Here is a 19,391-nt window from a genome sequence, read left to right as displayed (position 1 = left end):
CCCAGGACCCAGATTTGGGGCGATTTTGGGTTTTCCCGACTTCAGGTTGGGTTGAACTGGGACTGCCCCCCACCCTTCCCAATTTTTGGGGTTGATTTAAGAACCCCCCCCTCCCCAATCCCAATTTTAGGCTCGCGATCCCCCCCAACCCCATTTCCGGCTTCAGCACCCCCCTAGATTCTATTTTGGGGCACAACCCCCCCCCCCCCCCCCTCATTTTAGGGTTCAATAACCCCCCCCCCCCCCCCCCCCGGGGCCTCATTTTGGGGCACGACCCCCTCCCTTCACCACCTCCCCCCATTTTGGGGGCTCAGACCTTCTCAGACGCCCCCCCCCCCCCCCCATTTTTGGGGCTCTAAATCCCTCCCCACCCCTCCACCCCCCTTTGGGGGCTCCCCCTCTCCCTTCACCCCCCATTTTGGGGTCTCACCCTCCTCCCTTCACCACCAGTCCCACATTTTGGGGGCCCCCTCTCCCCTGCTCTCACCCCCCCCTTCTTTAACTGGGGGCTCCCCCTCTCCCCTTCTTCCACCCCCCAAATTTGGGAGCCCTCCACCCCCCAGTTTTGGGGTTCAATCCTTCCTAGACCCCATCTGGGGGGGGTCTGACCCTCTCCCTTCAGCCCCCTCCCCTCATTTGGACTCTCCCCCTCTCCTTTTACCCCCCCCCTCTATTTTGGGGCTTCCCCCCTTCCCCCCACCTCCACCCCCTCATTTGGGGACAGCCCCCTTAATTTGGGGACTCCCCCTCTCATTTGGGGACTCCCCCATCCCCTCCTCCATCCATTTGGGGGGTCCCCTCCCCCTCCCCACCCTCACCCCCTTTTTAGGGGGCTTCCCCCTCTCCATTCACCCCCAAATTTGGGGGGCTTCTCCCACTCCTTCACTCCCCCAATTTGGGGGTTCCTCCCCCTTTTGTGGGGAGGGGCTCTCTCTCTCTCTCCATTCTCCCCCCAATTTGGGGGCTCCCCTCTCTCCTTTCACCCCCCAAATTCGGGGGTGGGGGGGGGGGGGTCATCCCCATCTCTCTCCACCCCCCTCCCTCCATCTCCATTTGGGGGCTCCTCCCCCCATTTTGGGGTCCCCCTCGCTGGGGTCCCCCCGGCGCTGCCGGATGGGGGGGGGTCGCTGAGGGGCCGATGGGGGGCCGGGGGGGCCCCGGGGCGCTGGGGGTGCTGGCGCTGGGGGCGCTGGGGGTTCTGGGGGTACTGGGGGTGCTGGTGCCCCCCGCCCGCCCCGCCCGCGTCTCCTCCAGCCTCTCGACCACCCACCACGTGCATCACTTCCACGGGCGCCACGGCACGGCGCCCATCGCCATCAACCGCGCGCCCTTCCTCACCCGCGGGCACCACGGTGAGCCTTCGTCATCATCCTCCTCATCATCCTCATCATCCTCACCCTCCTCATCCTCCCCATCGCCGTCAACCGCGCGCCCTTCCTCACCCGCGGGCACCACGGTGAGCCTTCGTCATCATCCTCCTCATCATCCTCATCATCCTCACCCTCCTCATCCTCCCCATCATCCTCATCATCCTCACCCTCCTCATCCTCCCCATCGCCGTCAACCGCGCGCCCTTCCTCACCCGCGGGCACCACGGTGAGCCTTCGTCATCATCCTCCTCATCACCCTCCTCATCATCCTCCTCATCATCCTCATCATCCTCACCCTCCTCATCCTCACCCTCACCCTCCTCATCCTCCCCATCGCCGTCAACCATGCGGCCTTCCTCACCCGCGGGCACCACGGTGAGCTTTCGTCATCATCCTCATCATCCTCACCTTCCTCATCCTCACCATCCTCATTCTTCCCATCACCATCAAACACGTGCACCATGGTGAACCTTCATCATCATCATCCCCATCTTCATCCTCATCGTACTCATCATCACCTTTCTTATCATCTTCATCTTCATCTTCATCCTCATCCTCCTCATCCTCCCCAACGCCATCAACCGAACACTGTTCCTCACCCATGGGCACCACCATGAGCCTTCATCACCCTCAATATCATCATCACCTTCATCCTCCTCCTCTCCATGGCCCTTCCTCACCCACAGCCACCTCAGTGAGCCTTCATCACTCTGGCCTTCCTCACCCTCCTCACACCAACCTTCCTCCTCCTCCTCACAGGGACCCCAAAGCCATCATCATCATCCTCAGCCTCAAACTCCCTCAACTTCCTCTTCAGGATAACAGGGATACAGATGGCCCTCTTCCTCTTCCTCTTCCTCTTCCTCTTCCTCTTCCTCTTCCTCTTCCTCTTCCTCTGCCTTTTACTGAGGAGCCCCAGACCAGCCTTCCTCCTCCTCAGCCTCCTCTTCCTTCTCCACCTGGGGACCCCAAGACCTTCCCCCTCCTCCTCTTCCTCTTCCTCCTCCTCCTCTTTCCTCCTCCTCATCCTCCTCACTGCCTTGGGAACCTGGGACAGCCTTCATCCTCCCCCTCCTCCTCTTCCTCTTCTCCCTCCTCCTCCTCCTCCTGCTCACAGACACCCGACCTCCTCATCCTCCTCCCCGCAGGAACTCCAGCCAGCCTTCCTCCCCCTCCTCCTCCTCCCCCTCTTCCTCCTTCTCCTCCTCCTGCTTCTCACCCTCCTCCTCCTCCCCACCTGCTCACGGGTACTTCAGCCTGGCCTTCCTCCCCCTCCTCCTCATCCTCTGTCACCTCCTCTTCCTCTTTCTCCTCCTCCTCCTCACTGCCTTGGGAACCTGCAACAGCCTTCCTCCCCCTCTTCCTCTTCCTCCTCCTTCTCACCTTCCTTCCCTTCCCTTCCTCCTCCTCCTCCTCCCCCCGTGCTGGGGCCGGGTGAGGTTTGGGGGTCGGGGCAGAGTTTGGGGGATGCTGTGGGGTCTGTGCCCCCGCTCCGTGTGTGACTGGGTGGTTTTTGGGGTGGTTTTAGGTGTTTCTGCAGGTGGTTTTGGGGTTCTTTCGGCTGTTTTTGGCTGTTTTGGGGGTGATTTTGGGGTGTGTTAGGGTGTGGTTTGGTGTTTCGTGGTGGTTTTGGTGTTTTTTGGCTGGTTTGGGTGTGTTTCTGTCCGTGTTTGTGTGCACTGAGCCCTCGTGCAAGGCCGTGGAGGGGGGGGAACAAACACAAGAGGGACCCCCAGACATTGGGGGGGTCCTGATGGCCCCACATCCCCTCCCCCAAATTCAGAGGTTCCCCAACAGAGAATTCGAGGCTCCCCACCTCCCCAAAAACGTCAGAGCCTTCCCTGTTCCTCAGGGTCCCCCCTGGATGTCGTGGACCCCCCAGTTTCAGGGGTCCCCCTCCAACTTCCAGTTCACCCCCAAACTCTGGGGACCCTCCTGAATCCCCCCAACATTCCTGATTCTCCCCAAATTCCAGAGTCCTGCCCCTTCACTCAAACTCTGGATCCCCCCAAAATCCAGCGCCCCCTTGAACTCCTGGCTCCCCCCCCCCAACCCCTCTCCGGTTGCTCCCCTGACCCCCCCGTTTTTCTCTCCCCTCCCCCCAGCGGGCACCACGTACATTTTTGGCAAAGGGGGGGCCCTGATCACCTACACGTGGCCCCCCAATGACCGGCCCAGCACCCGAGCTGACCGCCTGGCCCTGGGCTTCAGCACCCGGCAGCGCGACGCGGTTCTGCTGCGCGTGGAGAGCGCGGCCGGGCTCGGTGACTTCCTGCAGCTCCACATTGTAAGGGAGGGGTCGGAAATTTGGGGGTACGGGGGTGCTGTGGGGGGGCTGGGGGTAGGGGAAGGGTCTGGGGGTTTAATGGGGTCTGGGGGTTCTGCTGCGCGTGGAGAGCGCGGCCGGGCTCGGTGACTTCCTGCAGCTCCACATTGTAAGGGAGGGGTCGGAAATTTGGGGGTACGGGGGTGCTGTGGGGGGGCTGGGGGTAGGGGAAGGGTCTGGGGGTTTAATGGGGTCTGGGGGTTCTGCTGCGCGTGGAGAGCGCGGCCGGGCTCGGTGACTTCCTGCAGCTCCACATTGTAAGGGAGGGGTCGGAAATTTGGGGGTACGGGGGTGCTGTGGGGGGGCTGGGGGTAGGGGAAGGGTCTGGGGGTTTAATGGGGTCTGGGGGTTCTGCTGCGCGTGGAGAGCGCGGCCGGGCTCGGTGACTTCCTGCAGCTCCACATTGTAAGGGAGGGGTCGGAAATTTGGGGGTACGGGGGTGCTGGGAAGGGGGGGGGGGGGATGAGGTGTCCTTGGGTGGGCTGAGGGGTCCAGGGGATCTTCGGGAGATCTCCAGGGGTTCCTGGTCAAGGCTGGACTCGGTGATTTCCTGCAGCTCCACGTCATAAAGAGATGACAAAATTAGGGGTTGGGGAGGGGGTTCCTGGAGGAATTTGGGGAACTCTGGGGACTCCTGGTCAAGGCCGGATTTGGTAACATCCTGCGTTATAGCAGGGGACAAAATTGGGGTTTAGTGGGGTCCTGGGGAGCTCCAGGAGGTCCTGCTAAAATCTGGGTTTGGTGACATCCTGAAGCTCCACAGGAGGGGAAAAATTTGGGGTCCTGGGGAGGCCGCGGGAAGTTTGGGGGTACAGGCTCAAATTTGGCGATCTCCCACAACTCCGCTCCGTAAGAGAGAGGCCAAAATTGAGGTGCGGGGAAGAAGGGGGAGGGGTCCGTGGGACAGGAACCCACCGGTGCCCACCCTCCCCCCATCCCCACGCAGGTGCAGGGGGCCGTGGGGGTCCTGTTCAACGTGGGCACCGAGGACATCGCGCTGGAGGAGCGGGGGGCGGCCGTCAGCGATGGGCGCTTCCACGTCGTCCGCTTCACGCGCAGCGGCGGCAACGCCACGCTCCAGGTGGACGGCGGCCCCCTGCACGAGAGATACCCGCCAGGTACCCCCTGCTGCGCCCCGGGCACCCCCAGGGACCCCTAGAGACATCCCCCCTCAGGTAGCGCCCAGGTGTTCCTCAGGGCTCCTGCAGACCCTACAGGTGTTCCCCAGGTAACCCCAGTACTCTTACAGATCCTCCCAGGTACCCCCCAGGTACCCTCGGGGCTCCTACAGACCCTACAGGTGTTCCCCAGGTACCCCCAGGGCTCTCACAGACCCCCCCAGGTACCCCCCAGGTACCCTCAGGGCTCATACAAGACCCTACAGGTGTTCCCCAGGTACCCCCAGAGCTCTCACAGACCCCCCCAGGTACCCCCCAGGTACCCTCAGGGCTCCTGCAGACCCTACAGGTGTTCCCCAGGTACCCCCAGGGCTCTCACAAACTCCCCCAGGAACCCTCCAGGTACCACTCAGGGCTTCCACAGACACCCCAGGTACACCCCAGGTGCCTGGGGACAGCCCAGGACACCCCGCAGCCACCTCAGGGTGCTCAGGGACACCCTGGGACACCCCTATGGCATCTATAGGAACCCCAGGGCACCCCCAGGGCACCTGTGGACCCCCCCCATAGCACCCAGAGCCCCCCCAAACTCCCCCCATGGCACCTTTTGGACACCCCAGGGTCACCCCCAGGTGCTTGGGGACACCTGGAGCCCCTCCAGAGCACCCCCCTAACGAGGGCACTAATGAGGCAGCGCTAACGAGGAGTCCCACGGCCACTCCCCGCCCCTCCCCCCCACCGCTAATGCCCCCCTAAAGGCCACATAAACCCCCCCAAGGGCCAACCCCACCCCCCCCGGTGACACTGGGGCCACCCCACCCCTTGGTGACACCATGGCGGCGGCTGGGGACATCAGCAGGGGCGTCGTGGCTGTGGGGACCCTGATGGTCACAGCACGCTCACAGCGTGGTGTCACCCGTGGGGACGTCTGTGGTGGCACTGGAGGTGACACTGATGGTCACATGTCACCAGTGGGGACACCCGTGGTCCCACTGTGGTGGCACTGGAGGTGACACAATGGTTGTGCCACAGTCCCACCTTGGTGACACTGATGGTGACACTGCGGCCACACCAACGTGACGCCGACGGTGACACCCCGACGGCACTGACAGTGACACCACTGTCCCACCGTGGTGACATCAGTGGTGACACCACGACCCCATCATGGTGCATTAATGGTGCCGCCGGTGATGCCGATGGTGACAGCAGTGGCAGGACCACAGTCCAGTCCTGGTGACACTGACAATGATGAGACCACGGTCCCACCATGGCGACATCTTGGTGACACCAGTGGCAAGGCCACGATCCCCCAGTGGTGACACCAACGATGCCAGTAACGATGAGACCACGGTTCCACCACAGTGACAGCGATGGTGACACCGACAGCAAGACCTCAGTCCTACTGTGGTGACACTAATGACACCACTAACGAGGCCACAGTCCCACCACGGTGACACCAATGACAAGACCACAATCCCACCGTGGTGACACAAACGATGCCACTAACGATGAGACCCTGGTCCCTCCACGGTGACACCGATGGTGACACCAATGACAAGACCACCGTGGTGACACCAACGATGCCACCAACTCCACGGTCCCTCCACGGCGACGCCGATGGCGAAGCCGCGGCGACTCTGCCGTGACACCACCGCTGATGCCGCCACCCCCAACGCCACGCTGCCACCCCGCCGGTGTCCCGGTGTCCCGGTGTCCCGGTGTCCCGGTGTCCCCGTGCCCTGCCCCGTGTCCCCGTAACGCTCTTCTCCTCCCTCCGAAGGCAGCGGGGACAGCGAGCGGCTGGCGCTGGCGCGGCAGCGCATCCCCTTCCGCCTGGGGCGGGTGGTCGATGAGTGGCTGCTCGACAAAGGTAACGGCAGCGAGCGCCCCCCACACCTGGGCACCCCCACACCTGGGCACCCCCACACCTGAGCACCCCGATGTGGCCGGGCCCCAGAGATTTGGGGGGTCCCAGGTGTCTGGAACCCACTGATTTGGGGAGTGGCTGGGACCCCCACCCAAATACCTGTCACCTGGGCACCACCACACCTGGGCATCCCAGGTGTGCGGGACTCACCTGTTTGGGGTCCCAGGTGTTTGGGGATCCCGGCATTTGGGACCCCGATATTTGGGGGTTGTAGCACCTGGGCCCCACAGGTGTCCAGGGGCCACGTCCCGGAGGACCCCGTTGTCCAGGGACCCCCCAGGTGTCCGGGGAGGGACCCCAGGTGTTGGGGGAGGGGCCAGCCCCTGCCCCGCCCCCTCATTACCTGGTTAAAGGGACGCTAACGCACCTAACGGCCCCCCTAAACCGCGCTGAGCCCAGAGCCCCCCTAAAGCCGCATAAACCCGCTAAACCCCCTAACCCACACCTGCCCAAGGACTGCCCGGGGCCGGGGCTGCACCAGGTGTGCACAGGACAGGTGTGTGCCAGGTGTGCACCACGGCTGGGGCATGCACCAGGTGTGCACAGGACAGGTGTGTGCCAGGAGTGCACCACGGCTGGGGCGTGCACCAGGTGTGCGCAGGACAGGTATCTACCAGGTGTGTGCCAGGTGTGCACCAGGTCTGAGCCATGGCACTGGGTGTGCACAGGATAGGTGTGCATGAGGACAGGTGTGCACCAGAACAGGAGTTCGCCAGATGCTCGCCAGGTGTGCACCAGGGCCAGGTGTGTGTGAGGAAGGTGCACAGGTGTGTCTGCCCTGGAGGCCCAGGTGTGCGCAGGTGCCACCCCAGCCTCGTACGCCCCGGCCCCACCCAGGCAGGGCCCCTGCCCCTCCCCCCCCGCCCCAACTGACCCAAAATTGGCCGAATTGAGCCCGAGCGGAGCCGGGGGCCGGGGGGGGCGTTGGGGTCCCTTTAACTGCCCGGGGGGGAGGGGGGTGGGGGGAGGGGGCAGGGCTGCTCCTCGTGCGAGCACACCCAGGTGTGCCCCAGGTGTGGGGGTGAGGGCGGGGGAGGGAGGTGGGGTGGGTGTGGCAGGGTGAGGCAGGTGTGGGGTTTGTGCCAGGTGTGCAGCTGCCCTCTCCATCCATTACCTGGGGCTGGTGTGACAGCGTCAGGATGAGCCAGGTGTGCAGGTGCCAGGTGTGCAGGTACCAGGTGTGCCAGGTGTGCGACGCCTTCCTCTCTAACAGTTGGGGGGATGTGTGTGGGTGAGGCGACATCATCAGGGTGACAGTGTTGGGGGTGACACAGATGAGTCAGGTGAGCCAGGTGTGCCAAAACCAGGTGAGCCAGGTGTGCCAGCCCCCCCCCTCCATCCATGGGGGGGATGTGTGAGCGTGGGGTGACAGTGCCGGTGTGATGGCACTGAGGTCACCGTGCTGGGGTGACAGTGCTGGGGGTAGCACAGGTGACACAGGTGAGCAGGTACCAGGTGTGCCAGGTGTGCGAGCCCCCCCCTCTCCCGCCCAGGCCGGCAGCTGACCATCTTCAACAGCCAGGGGGATGTGTGGGTAAGGTGACAGTGCCGGGGTGACAATGTCGGGGTAGCACAGGTGACACAGGTGAGCAGCTACCAGGCGTGCCAGGTGTGCGAGCCCCCGCTCTCCCCCCCAGGCCGGCAGCTGACCATCTTCAACAGCCAGGCGCGCGTGCGGGTGGGGGGCCGGGACCGCGGCCGCCCCTTCCAGGGGCAGCTCTCGGGGCTCTACTACAACGGGCTGAAGCTGCTGGCGCTGGCGGCCGAGGGCCACCCCCGCGTGCGGCTCGAGGGGGACCTGCGGCTCGTGGGGGACCCCCCGCCGCCCCCCGCGCCCCCCGGCGCCACCCCCGCGCCCCCCGACATGGCCACCACCATCATGGAGACCACCACCACCATGGCCACGACCACCACCCGCCGCGGGCGCTCGCCCACCCTGCGCGACACCGTCGCCCAGGTAAAGGTGGGACGGTGGGAAATGGGGGTTGTGGGGGTTGTGGGGGTGGGGTCGCTGGGACAGGTGAATGGGTTGAGGGGAGTTTTGGGGGGGGGTTTAGGGAGGGTCTTCCCAAGGGCTGGATGTGGGGGGCAGGGGGAGTTTGGGGGTTAAGAAGGGCTCTGTAAGATGGGCAGGTAGTGATGGGGCCACCCCGAACACCCGGTGGCCACCCTTACACCTGTCCCTGGGGGGGTTTGGGGGTCCCCGGGTCCGTGCTGACCCCCCGGTGTCCCCCTCAGAACACGGACGATCTGCTGGTGGCCTCGGCCGAGTGTCCGAGCGATGACGAGGACCTGGAGGAGTGTGAGCCGGGCACAGGTGGGTGCTGCTCCAGGGCCCCGGGCACACAGGTGTGACACGGCCTCACACAGGTGTGACACAGGCTCACACACAGGTGTGACAAAGGCTCACACACAGGTGTGACAGGGCCTCACACAGGTGTGACATGGCCACAGAGCCTGGGGCTCTTCCCCACCCCTCCAGCAGGGATGAGAACCTCGCACAGGTGTGGGGGTGTGCACTCACACAGGTGTGGGGGGTGGGGGTGTTGCACTCACGTGTGAGCAAGGAACGTGCCAGGCTGCTCACAGCAGGGGGACACAGGTACGGGAGTTGCTAACACACCTGGACAGGTGTACCTGCACATCTGGACAGGTGCACACACACCTGAACTGTTCACAAGCCTGGACAGGTGCACACTCACCTGAACCCTTCACACACACCTGGACAGGTGTGCATACTCAGACACGTACACACACATCTGGACAGGTGCGCACACACCTGAACTGTTCACACACCTGGACAGGAGTTGCTCACCCAAACACAGACACAGGTGTGCACCACACACACCTGGACACACTCACACTCACATCTGCCCCACAAACTCAGCTGCCCTGCACACCAGGTGTGCCCCCCTTTGCACACGCCCTCCCACCTGTGGCCCTGCCCTCACCTGCACAGGTGTTCCTGCCCATTCCGAGCGCACACCAGAGCCCGGGGGCCGTGCAAGCCCCGCCCCCACCCCCTGCTTCCCCTGACGGACGGACACTCGGACACTCGGACGGACAGGGAGGACCCCCCGGTGTGGGGTGACACCGTGTGATACCGTCACACCTGCGCTGCCGCCAGGACCCTCCCCCACCCCCGGTGTCACACGGTGACACCTCCCGGACACCCCGGGGGTCACCTGGACAGTGGTGACGACCCCCCCCCCCGCCCCCCCGGACACCTGAGGCCTCACCTGGCACCCACAGGTGACACCTGGACCCCGGGGTGTGTCCCACCCTGTCACCCACAGGTGTCCCCCTGGACATCTGTGTGTCCCCTGGACACCTGGATGTCCCCCCACAGGTGTCCCCAGGACACTCCGGGGGAGGGGCGGCAGTGGTCAGGGGAAAGGGGGAGGAGGGGGGGACAGACAGACAGACGGACAGTGGACGGACAGTGGACAGTGATCCATGGATGGATGGACACATGGATGGATTTTGGGATGGACGGGTGGATGGACAGATGGACACAAGGTGAATGGGTGGATCCATGGAGAGCTGGACAGGTGGATGGACAGATGGACACATGGATGGGTGGATGGATGGATGGATGGATGGATGGACGGACACGGGGATGGATGGATGGACACAAGGATGGATGGATGAGCAGATTCAAGGATAGATGCTGGATCTGAAGGTGGACAGACAGGTGACCAGGTGGCTTCAGGGGTAGATTTAGGGATGGATGGACAGATGGACGGAGGGATGATGGATGGATGGATGGATGGATGATGGATGGATGGACGGACGGACGGATGGACGGACGGACGGATGATGGATGGATGGATGGATGGATGGATGGATGATGGATGGACAGACAGATGGAGGGACGGATGGATGATGGATGGATGGATGGACGGACGGACAGACAGATGGATGATGGATGATGGATGATGGACGGACGGACGGACGGATGGATGGACGGACGGACGGATGATGGATGGACAGACAGATGGAGGGACGGATGGATGATGGATGGATGGACGGACGGACGGATGGATGGATGGACGGATGGACGGACGGATGATGGATGGACAGACGGAGGGACGGATGGACGGACGAATGATGGATGGACAGACAGAGGGACAGATGGATGATGGATGGATGGATGGACGGACAGACAGACAGATGGATGATGGATGGATGGATGGACGGACGGACGGACGGATGGATGGACGGATGGACGAGTGAGCACACGGATTCAAGGATGGATGGAATCAAAGACAGATGGACACGTGGATCAGGATTGGATGGACACAGCTGGGTTTAGGGATGGCTGGACGGACTCAGGGACGGATGGACGGACGGATGGATGGACAGATGGATTCAAGGATCCATGGATGCATTTAGGGATGGACAGATGATTCATGGATGGATTCAAGGATCCCTGGATGGATTTAGGGACGATTTAGATGGTTCATGGATGGATGGATGGATGGACACATGGATCCAAGGCTGGTGGCCAATGGCCGGGGGCCGGTGGCCAGTGGTGGCCGGCGGTGGCCGGGGCCGGCCGGGGCCGGGCGCTGGCGCCGCAGGGGTGGCCGCGGCACCTTCTCACCGAGTGTCTCTTCTCTTCTTTTCTTTTTGTTCTTTTTTTCTCTTTTTTCTCTTTCTCTCGTTTTTTGTGTGCTTTCCCTTCCTTCCTGCAATTTCTTTTTCCTCCACGCTAAAATCACCCGGCCCCATCCCGCGATGTAAGTTGACGGCAGCGCCGCGGTTTGCTCTTAAAAAAAAAAAAAAACAAAAAAACCGAGAAAAAAAAAAAAAGAAAGAAAAAAGAGTAGCGGAAAATTAGCTAAAAAATGCAAAAAAAAAAAAAAAAGTAACCTAGAGAGAGAGAGAGAGAGAGAGAGAGAGCGGAGCTGGCGCGGAGGCGGCGGGGGGGGGTCGGGGGGCGCAGCGGGGCGCGGCGGCGGGGGCTGACGGGGGTCCCCCCGTCCCCTTTCTGTCTCCGCAGGTGGGGAGCTGGTGCTGCCGGCGTCCCCGGGCCCCCCCGCGCCCCCCGCCGCCCCCCGAGTCCCCCCGGGCTGCGGCCCCGACTGCGACGAGCCCTCGGGCTTCGCTTCGGGGGAGGCGGCGGACCCCGACCCCGACCCCGGCCGCTCTCCCGGCCCCGAGCAGCCGCCGGCGGACGACGAGGACTTCGCGGGGCTGGGGGGCGGGGGGAGCCCCGAAGCCGCCGCCCCCCCGGCGGCCACGGCCGCGCCCCGCGGTGCCGGGACCGAGCCCACGGTGGCGGGGGCGGCTCCGCCCGGTTTGGTGCCGGCGGGCGAGCGGCACCCGAGGGAGGGAGCGGGCGGGGGGCGGCGCGGGGGGGGTTCGGCTCCTCCCGTGACCCGGCGCCCCCCCGTGCCCCCCACAGCCGCGCCCGGAGCGGTGGAGGTGGTGCGGGAGGCGGGCGGCACCACCGGCATGGTGGTCGGCATCGTGGCGGCCGCCGCGCTCTGCATCCTCATCCTCCTCTACGCCATGTACAAGTACCGCAACCGCGACGAGGGCTCCTACCAGGTGGACCAGAGCCGCCATTACATCGGGGCAGCCCCCGCCGCGCCCGGGGGGGGCCCGGGAGGGGCTCCCGGTGCCGCATCCCCGACCCCGCCCGCCGGGACCCCCAAGGAGAAAGCGGCGCCCGCGCCCCCCAAAGCGCCGGGCAAAGCGCGGCGCAACAAGGACAAGGAGTATTACGTGTGAAAGGGGGGGGGTCTCCACGCGTGTCCCCAGAGCCCCCCCCCCCCCTCCCGGTCCCCCCCGCCGCCGTCATCCCCGGGGGGATGTCACCTGTCCGCCCCCGACCCCCCGACCCCGCCGCAGCGGGGGCGCCTCTGTGGTCGCTCTGTGTGTGTGTCCCCCCCTGCCCCCGCCGCGGGAACGGGGGGCGGAGCGCCGGGGGGAGAGGGGCGTGGGGGGGCGAGCGGGACCCCTCCAGCATGGGGTGGGGGACCCCCACCCCCCCCCCCTTCCCAACCGCCCCCTCCCAACCTCGGATCGGTTTTTTACCGCCTCCCCCCTCCTCCCCCCCGGGTATTTCTTTGGGTTTATTTTTTAATTTCGAGAGTCCCGATTGGCGTCGGGACCCCTCGGGGGTCCTGCCGGGACCCCCCCAAAAGTCCCCTGGAATCCCTCCGAGCCCCCCCCGGGCCGCCCCCCCCGCCGCGCACAGAGGAATACACGGTTCTATACTTCGTACAGCGGCTCCGCCTCTTCCTGCGCCGCCACCCGGGACCCCCCGAATCCGCCGGGACCCCCCAAATTCCCCACGGGGTAACCCCAGCCCTCCCCTCCGCCAGGGGGCGCCGCGCCCTCTCCTGACCCCCGCCCTCGTAATGACGTCACTCTAGAGGCCACGCCCCCTCCGCCCACCCGTGGCGCTTCCGCCCCGCGCGCGGGAACGGCGCGAGGAGCGCGCGGAGCCGTGACCCCACGGTGACCCCACGGTGACCCCACGGTGACCCCGCTCATGGACGGGGAGGGGGAGGGGGAGGGCGCGTCCGCCCCGCCGGGAGCTGCCGGTGAGGGGGCGGGGCCACGGGAGGGGGCGGGACCTTGACTCCGTGTGTGGGCGTGGCCGTGGGACCCCCGTGGATGGGGAGGGCGTGGGGCGCTTTGGGGACCGTGAGACCCCCGGGGGGGCGTGAAACCCTTTAGGGGGGGTGGTCTTGGGACCCGCGTGCGTCCTTTGGGTCTGTCCCGGGGTGGGTCCCGGGGTTGTGTCAGTCTGGAGGTGGGGGTTTGGGGGTCCCGAGTGGGTTTGGGGCTCCGTGGGTGGGGGTCTTACACCCCCCTCCCCTCAACCCCCGCTGCCCCCAGCCCTGCTGTACCAGCGCGGGTCGGCGCTCCGTCTGTTGGGGTGACTATGGGGGTGTGTCAGTTTGGGGGGTGGTTGTGGGGGTCCCGGGGGATGCGTGGGGGTCCCGGGGGGGGGGGTCGCACAGCTCCCCCCGTGTCCCCCCAGCCCTGCTGTACCTCCCGGACGGGTCGGCGCTGCCGCTGCCGCTGGAGCCGCCCCCGGGCCCCACGGCCGCGGAGCTGCTGCGCCGCCTGCAGGGGGCGCTGCGCCTCCCGCCCGCCGCCGGGGACGCGTTCGCGCTGTGGTTGGGGTCGGAGCTGCTCGGTGAGGGGGGACGGGGGACACTGGGGGGACAGGGGAGGACATGGGGACATTGGGGGGGGAACGGGGGGACACGGACATGGCGGGGTCACAGCTTTATGGTCGGGGTCGGAGCTGCTCGGTGAGGGGGGACGGGGGACACTGGGGGGACAGGGGAGGACATGGGGACATTGGGGGGGGAACGGGGGGACACGGACATGGCGGGGTCACAGCTTTATGATCGGGGTCGGAGCAGCTCGGTGAGGGGGGACATATGGGGATATTGGGGGACATGGGAACCCAGAGGGGAAATGGGAACATGGGGTCACAGCTCAGTTGTCACCAGAGCTGCTCGGTGAGGTGGGGACATTGGAAGGTCCCTTGAGGGATTGGGAGACGGGAGGATCCCCCTGGAGAATGGGGTGGGGGGGTCTGTAAGCCCCTGTGGGTGAGTGCCCCTGGGGGTCCCCCAGTGGATGCCAGCCCTGTGTCGTTCCCCTCCAGAGGTGCAGCTGAAGCCTCGTCACCGACCCCTGCGCCTGGTCCGGCACTGGCCGGAGCTGCTGCTGCGCTTCAGCCTCGGCTCGCCCGCGGCCATCGCCCAAGGTGAGGGGCGGGGGGCCGGCGGGGGGTTCCCTTGGGGGTGGGAGGGTCCCCTCGAGGGTCCCCCGGCCCCACTGACCCCTTGCCCCCCCAGATGAGCCGTGTCTGCAGCTGCGCAGGAACGTGTTCTTCCCTAAGAGCCGCGAGCTGGAGGTGAGGGGGGTACACGGGGGTCCCCGGTGTGGGGGGATCTATGGGGGTGGGGACACGGGGTGGGGGGGGTCTACGGCGGGCTCTGGGGGTGGTTTAGGGGTCTCTCTGGGTGACCTGGGGGTCTCTGTGGGTCCCAGCTGCAGGAGGAGGAGCTGCTCCGGTTGCTCTATGAGGAGGCGCGGGAGCAGCTGCAAGGGGGTCGCTACCCCGTGGACCCTCCCGAGGCGGCCGAGCTGGGGGGGCTCAGCTGCCGCCTGCGCCTGGGGCCCTTCGAGCCCGGCCGGCACACGGAGCTCAGCCTGCGGTCAGCACCGGCCGGACCCTGCCCGCGGGACCCCTCCCCATGGCGCCCCCACCCGTGGGAACCCCTGAGACTTCCTTTGGGACCCCACCCAGGACCACCCTGGGGCATCCCCCTTGACCGCCACACCTGGGACCCTCCCACGGGAACCCCTCCACCTGAGACCTGTACCTAAGACACCGCCGTGGGACCCCCACCCATGGGATACACCTGGGACCCACCCACAGGAACCCCTCCGGGACCGCCCCCCCCCATGGGACCCCCACCGCCAGGTCACACGGTACCCCCTGATCCCCATGTGCCCCTCCCGACCCCCGTGTGACCCCCTCTGACCCGCCCGGTGTCCCCTCTCCCCGCCCCCTCCCCCAGGCCGCTGCTGGGGGAGCTGCTGCCGCCGGGTCCTCCGGCCCGCTGGGGGGCGCTGTTCCGGCGCGCCCGCGAGCCGGGCCCCTCCCAGCGGCTGCTCGAGGCGTTCGCGCGTGCGCCGGGCCCCGAGGCGCCCCCTGCCGGATTGTACCGGGACTTCCTGCGCCGCTGCCACGCCCTGCCCGGCTACGGGTGAGGAGAGCGGGGGAACCCGGTTAGAGACCCCCAGATGGGACACCCCCAATGGGAAACCTTAATGGGACATTCCCCGGTTAGACACCCCCATGGATACCTCAAATGGGACACTCCCAATGGGACACCCCCAATGGGACACCCCCAATGGGACACCCCCAATGGGACACCCCCACTGAAATCCCCAGACTCTCAGGGACCCTCACAACGACTCCTCACAGAGACCCCTCCGACTTAAGGGACACCCCCAGGTACCACCCAGAAACCCCCAGATTGACGAGGACCCCCCTCATATCACCAGAGAACACCCAAAAACCCCCAGTGCACCCATGCTGCCCCCCAGAGACATCTAATGAGCCCCCCTGGGACCTCTCCCAGGGAATCCCAGGTATCTGAGCCCCACGGACTCCCACCAGCCCCACAATGATCCCCCAGGACTCCCTCTGGACCCCCAAATTCCTTGATCCCTCGGGATCTCCTCCAGTGACCCCACACTGCACTTAGAACCCCATGATTTGGGGGGAACCCTGAGGTTTGGGGGTGAGCCAGGTGTGTTCCACCCCCTCTCCAGGTGCGCCTTCTTCCCGGGAGCCATTGAGCGTCCATCGGGGGGGCTGCTGGGCCGGGGGGGGCTGCGCCCCGTCAGCGTCGCCGTGGGGCTCGAGGGGGTCACCATCATTGACCCCCGCCAGAAGGTACTAGGGAGAGGGATGGGGGGCAGGATGGGGGGCAGGGGGGCACTGCTGGTGACCCCCCCCGTGCCCCCCAGCACGTACTGCTGTCCCTGACGTACCCCGAGCTGTGCTGGGAGCTGGTGGGTGCCGTGGGGCAGGATGAGGATCCCGCGGGACAGGACGGGGACCCCACAGAGCCCCCCCAGCTCTGGCTCGAGTTCGATGGGGACCACGAGGGAGCCCCCGTGAACCGACTGCTGCGGGTGTTCTCCCCCCAGGTGTGATGGGGGAGCAGCAGGGGCGACTTGGGGGGCACTTGGGGGCATTGGAGGTGTTGAAGGTACCTGGGAAGTTCTGGGGCCACTTGGGGGGCTGTGGGGGACAGTTGGAGGTCAGTGAAGGGATAGGTTAGGAACACCTGGGGGGTTCCCTGTGGTCAGTTTGGGGTCCCCTCAGAGGATGGCTTTGGGGGTCCCTGGGTGGGGAAACTGCATGGGTGCTGGGGCGTTGGTTTGGGTATCCCTGGGGTGGGTTTGTTTGGTGGTCCCTTGGTGAGGGTCCCTGAGGTGTTTTGGGGATCGCTGGGGGTGTCTCGGGGGTGTTTTGGGGGTCCCTTGGAGGAGGTCTCGGGGGTGTTTTCGGGTCCCTTGGAGGAGGTCTCAGGGGTGTTTTGGGGATCCCTGTGGGGAAGTCTCAGGGGTGGTTTTGGGGGTCCCTGGGGAAGGTCTCTGGGGTGGTTTTGGGGGTCCCTGGGGGGGTCTCGGGGGTCTCCGTCCCGTGCGGCCCGCGCTGACAGCGCCCCCAGGCGGAGCTGATGAGCGCCCTCATCGAGTGCTGCATCGAGCTGGGCGGGGGGACCACGCCCCAAGAGGAACAGGCTCCGCCCCCCGAGGGGCAGGACCCGCCCTCCGCCGGAGCCTCGGTCACGCCCCCCGGGCCGTCCGGCGCGCGCGGCGCCCCCTTGCGGCGGCAGAAGAGTGTGACCGAACCCCGCCTGCAGCGCCTTTCGACCATCGACTACGTGCGGGAGGGTGCGACAGCGGGGACACGGGGGACAGCGGGGACATGGGGAACACGGGGGGACAGCGGGGACACGGGGGGGACCGCGGGGACACGGGGGACAGCGGGGACACGGGGGGGACCGCGGGGACATGGGGGACAGCGGGGACACGGGGGGGACAGCGGGGACATGGGGAATACGGGGGGCAGCGGGGACATGGAGGGGACAGCGGGGACAGTGGGACATGGGGACACGCACACATATGGGGTGACCCCAGCGTGTGGAGGACAGAGGGCATGGGGTCAGGGAAGGGGACACGGGAGCTTCCAGGGGACAAGGGAGGCGATCACGGGGACATGGCGGGGGGATGACAGTGCCAAGCAGGGGACACGGGGTACAGGATGGTCTGGAGGAACTTGGCCGGGAGGAATTGGGACACCTGGGAGTGGCACAGGGCACCCCGAGCTGCTTCCTGCCCTAAATGCCACCCCAATGTCCCCTGCAGGGCAGGAGCTGCGGCGGGTGAAGCCCCCCCGGCGCTCGGCATCCTTCTTCAGCCGGGGGGGGGCCGGGGGCGGCTCCTACAGCCCCGTGGTGGGGGGCACAGGGGGGGCAGGGGCCGGGCCCGAGCAGGGCTGAGCCCCGCCAGGCCCCCCAAACCCTGCCCAGTTCAGACTGGGAGCACTGGGAGCCCCCGAGACCTCCCCTTCATTGTACCCCCACCCCTCAATAAACTGCACTGCCCTCCACCCCACCCCCTCTCCCCAGGCAGGGTTTGGTGGAATTTGGGGCCTTTTGGGAAAAATTTGGAAAAAATTGGGGTAGATGTGAGGCTAATCCAGAGCAGTCTGGGGATGATTCAGGGTGATTTGGGGCGGATTAAAGGTGATTTAGGGTGGTTTGTAATTTATTTGGGGTGTTTGGGGTTAATTCATGGCAGTTTTGAGCTAGTTTAGGAAATTTGGGGCCAATTTTGGATAATGCAGGGCATTTTCCAGCCAGCTCCTGGGGCGTGTGAGGCCAGTTTCAGGGGAGTTGGGACATTTTGGGGCCAGTTCTGTGGGGGGTGTTGGGGGGGGGGAGTCTTGGGGCCTATTCCAAGTGGCTTGGGGTCCACTCCGGGGGGTTTTGGGACAAGCCACAGCAGTTTGGGGCCAATTCTGGGGGGTTTGGGGCCATCGCAGCCAAATGGCGGCCGCACGTGAGAGCGGCCATTTCGGGTTGGGGACTCGGGGACACGCGTGTGTCACACGTGTCAGGGGGTTCTGTGTTTTGGGGATTCACCTTCATTAGCACTTCGGGACAAATTCCAACAATTCTGGGGCAAGTCCTGCTCATTTTGGGGCATAGATCGTTGTCCGTTTGGGACCTTCACAAACCCACCCCAAATCCCCCTATTTCGCTATTTAATCCCATTTCCCATCCAGCAGGGATGTGCCCAACCAAAATATCACATTTTCTACCCATAAACCCCACACGCCTCCACTCTGCGGCAAAACCGCCTCGGTCCAGAATTTTCTTAAGGTGCTTTTTCAGAAATGTAAGGATTTTTTTTAAGGGAGAACCAGTGAGAGTTTTGTGCTGTGGGAAGGGGTCGGTGTTACCGGGGCTTAAAGAAGACGGAGAAATTGCTCTGAAACCCCGTATTTACAAAACTAAAAAAGAAAGAAAGTATAAATACTTGATGGGATGGAGAAATGTTTTGGAATAAATGTTTCCTGAGGGAAATCGTGAAGGACGCTCGTGTGTCCCCCCCGCCCCTCGTTTCTGTGGGGAGGCGCCATTTTGGGCGGGGGGGCCGTAGCGGGTTATGGCTGAATAAAAAGAGACTTTTCTGAGGGAAATAAGCCATTTCGGAAGTAAAAATTGACATTTCTGAGGGAAATCGGGACCTTCCTGAAGGAAATGAAGCATTTTTTGTACTAATTTCTTAGGGAAATAAGACATTAACGAAACAAGACATTTTTGAGGCAAATAGGACACTTCTTGAGGGAAATCGAGTATTTTTGAGACAAACCAGACGACTCAGAGGGAAGTGAAGACATTGCTGAGGTAAAACCAGACGTTCCTGAGGGAAACCGGACATTTTCTGAGGCAAATGAGATTTTCTTGAAGCAACTCGGGCTTTTCTGAGGTTAAAAACCAAGGACAAAAGGGTTGTTTCTTTAACTGTTCAGTCTCTCGGGACGCGGCTGAGGTGACTCTGCGCTTTCCCGGCCCAATGCG

General features: G+C 64.7%; 2 protein-coding genes across 2 annotated transcripts; both read left to right on the top strand.

The window, feature by feature from the left end:
* Nucleotides 1-1,138: 1,138 nt before the first annotated feature.
* On the top strand, nt 1,139-12,480 carry LOC134055617 (neurexin-2-beta-like). The gene is made up of 7 exons (XM_062512023.1): nt 1,139-1,352; nt 3,476-3,657; nt 4,643-4,814; nt 6,595-6,684; nt 8,379-8,689; nt 8,980-9,058; nt 11,747-12,480. Exons 1-7 carry the CDS (start codon nt 1,139-1,141, stop codon nt 12,478-12,480), a joined length of 1,782 nt encoding a protein of 593 aa, XP_062368007.1.
* Nucleotides 12,481-13,246: 766 nt separating this feature from the next.
* On the top strand, nt 13,247-18,054 carry FRMD8 (FERM domain containing 8). The gene is made up of 10 exons (XM_062512022.1): nt 13,247-13,298; nt 13,742-13,900; nt 14,381-14,482; nt 14,574-14,632; nt 14,770-14,936; nt 15,303-15,491; nt 16,063-16,186; nt 16,261-16,443; nt 16,971-17,196; nt 17,671-18,054. The coding sequence occupies exons 1-10, from the start codon at nt 13,247-13,249 to the stop codon at nt 17,802-17,804; spliced, it is 1,395 nt and encodes a 464-aa protein (XP_062368006.1). The 3' UTR covers nt 17,805-18,054.
* Nucleotides 18,055-19,391: the final 1,337 nt, after the last annotated feature.

Source organism: Cinclus cinclus, chromosome 33 (assembly GCF_963662255.1).
Source record: "Cinclus cinclus chromosome 33, bCinCin1.1, whole genome shotgun sequence".
Classification (NCBI taxonomy): Eukaryota; Metazoa; Chordata; class Aves; order Passeriformes; family Cinclidae; genus Cinclus; species Cinclus cinclus.
The sequence above is the reverse complement of the archived record's forward strand: the minus strand, read 5'-3'. Positions and strand labels throughout refer to the sequence as shown.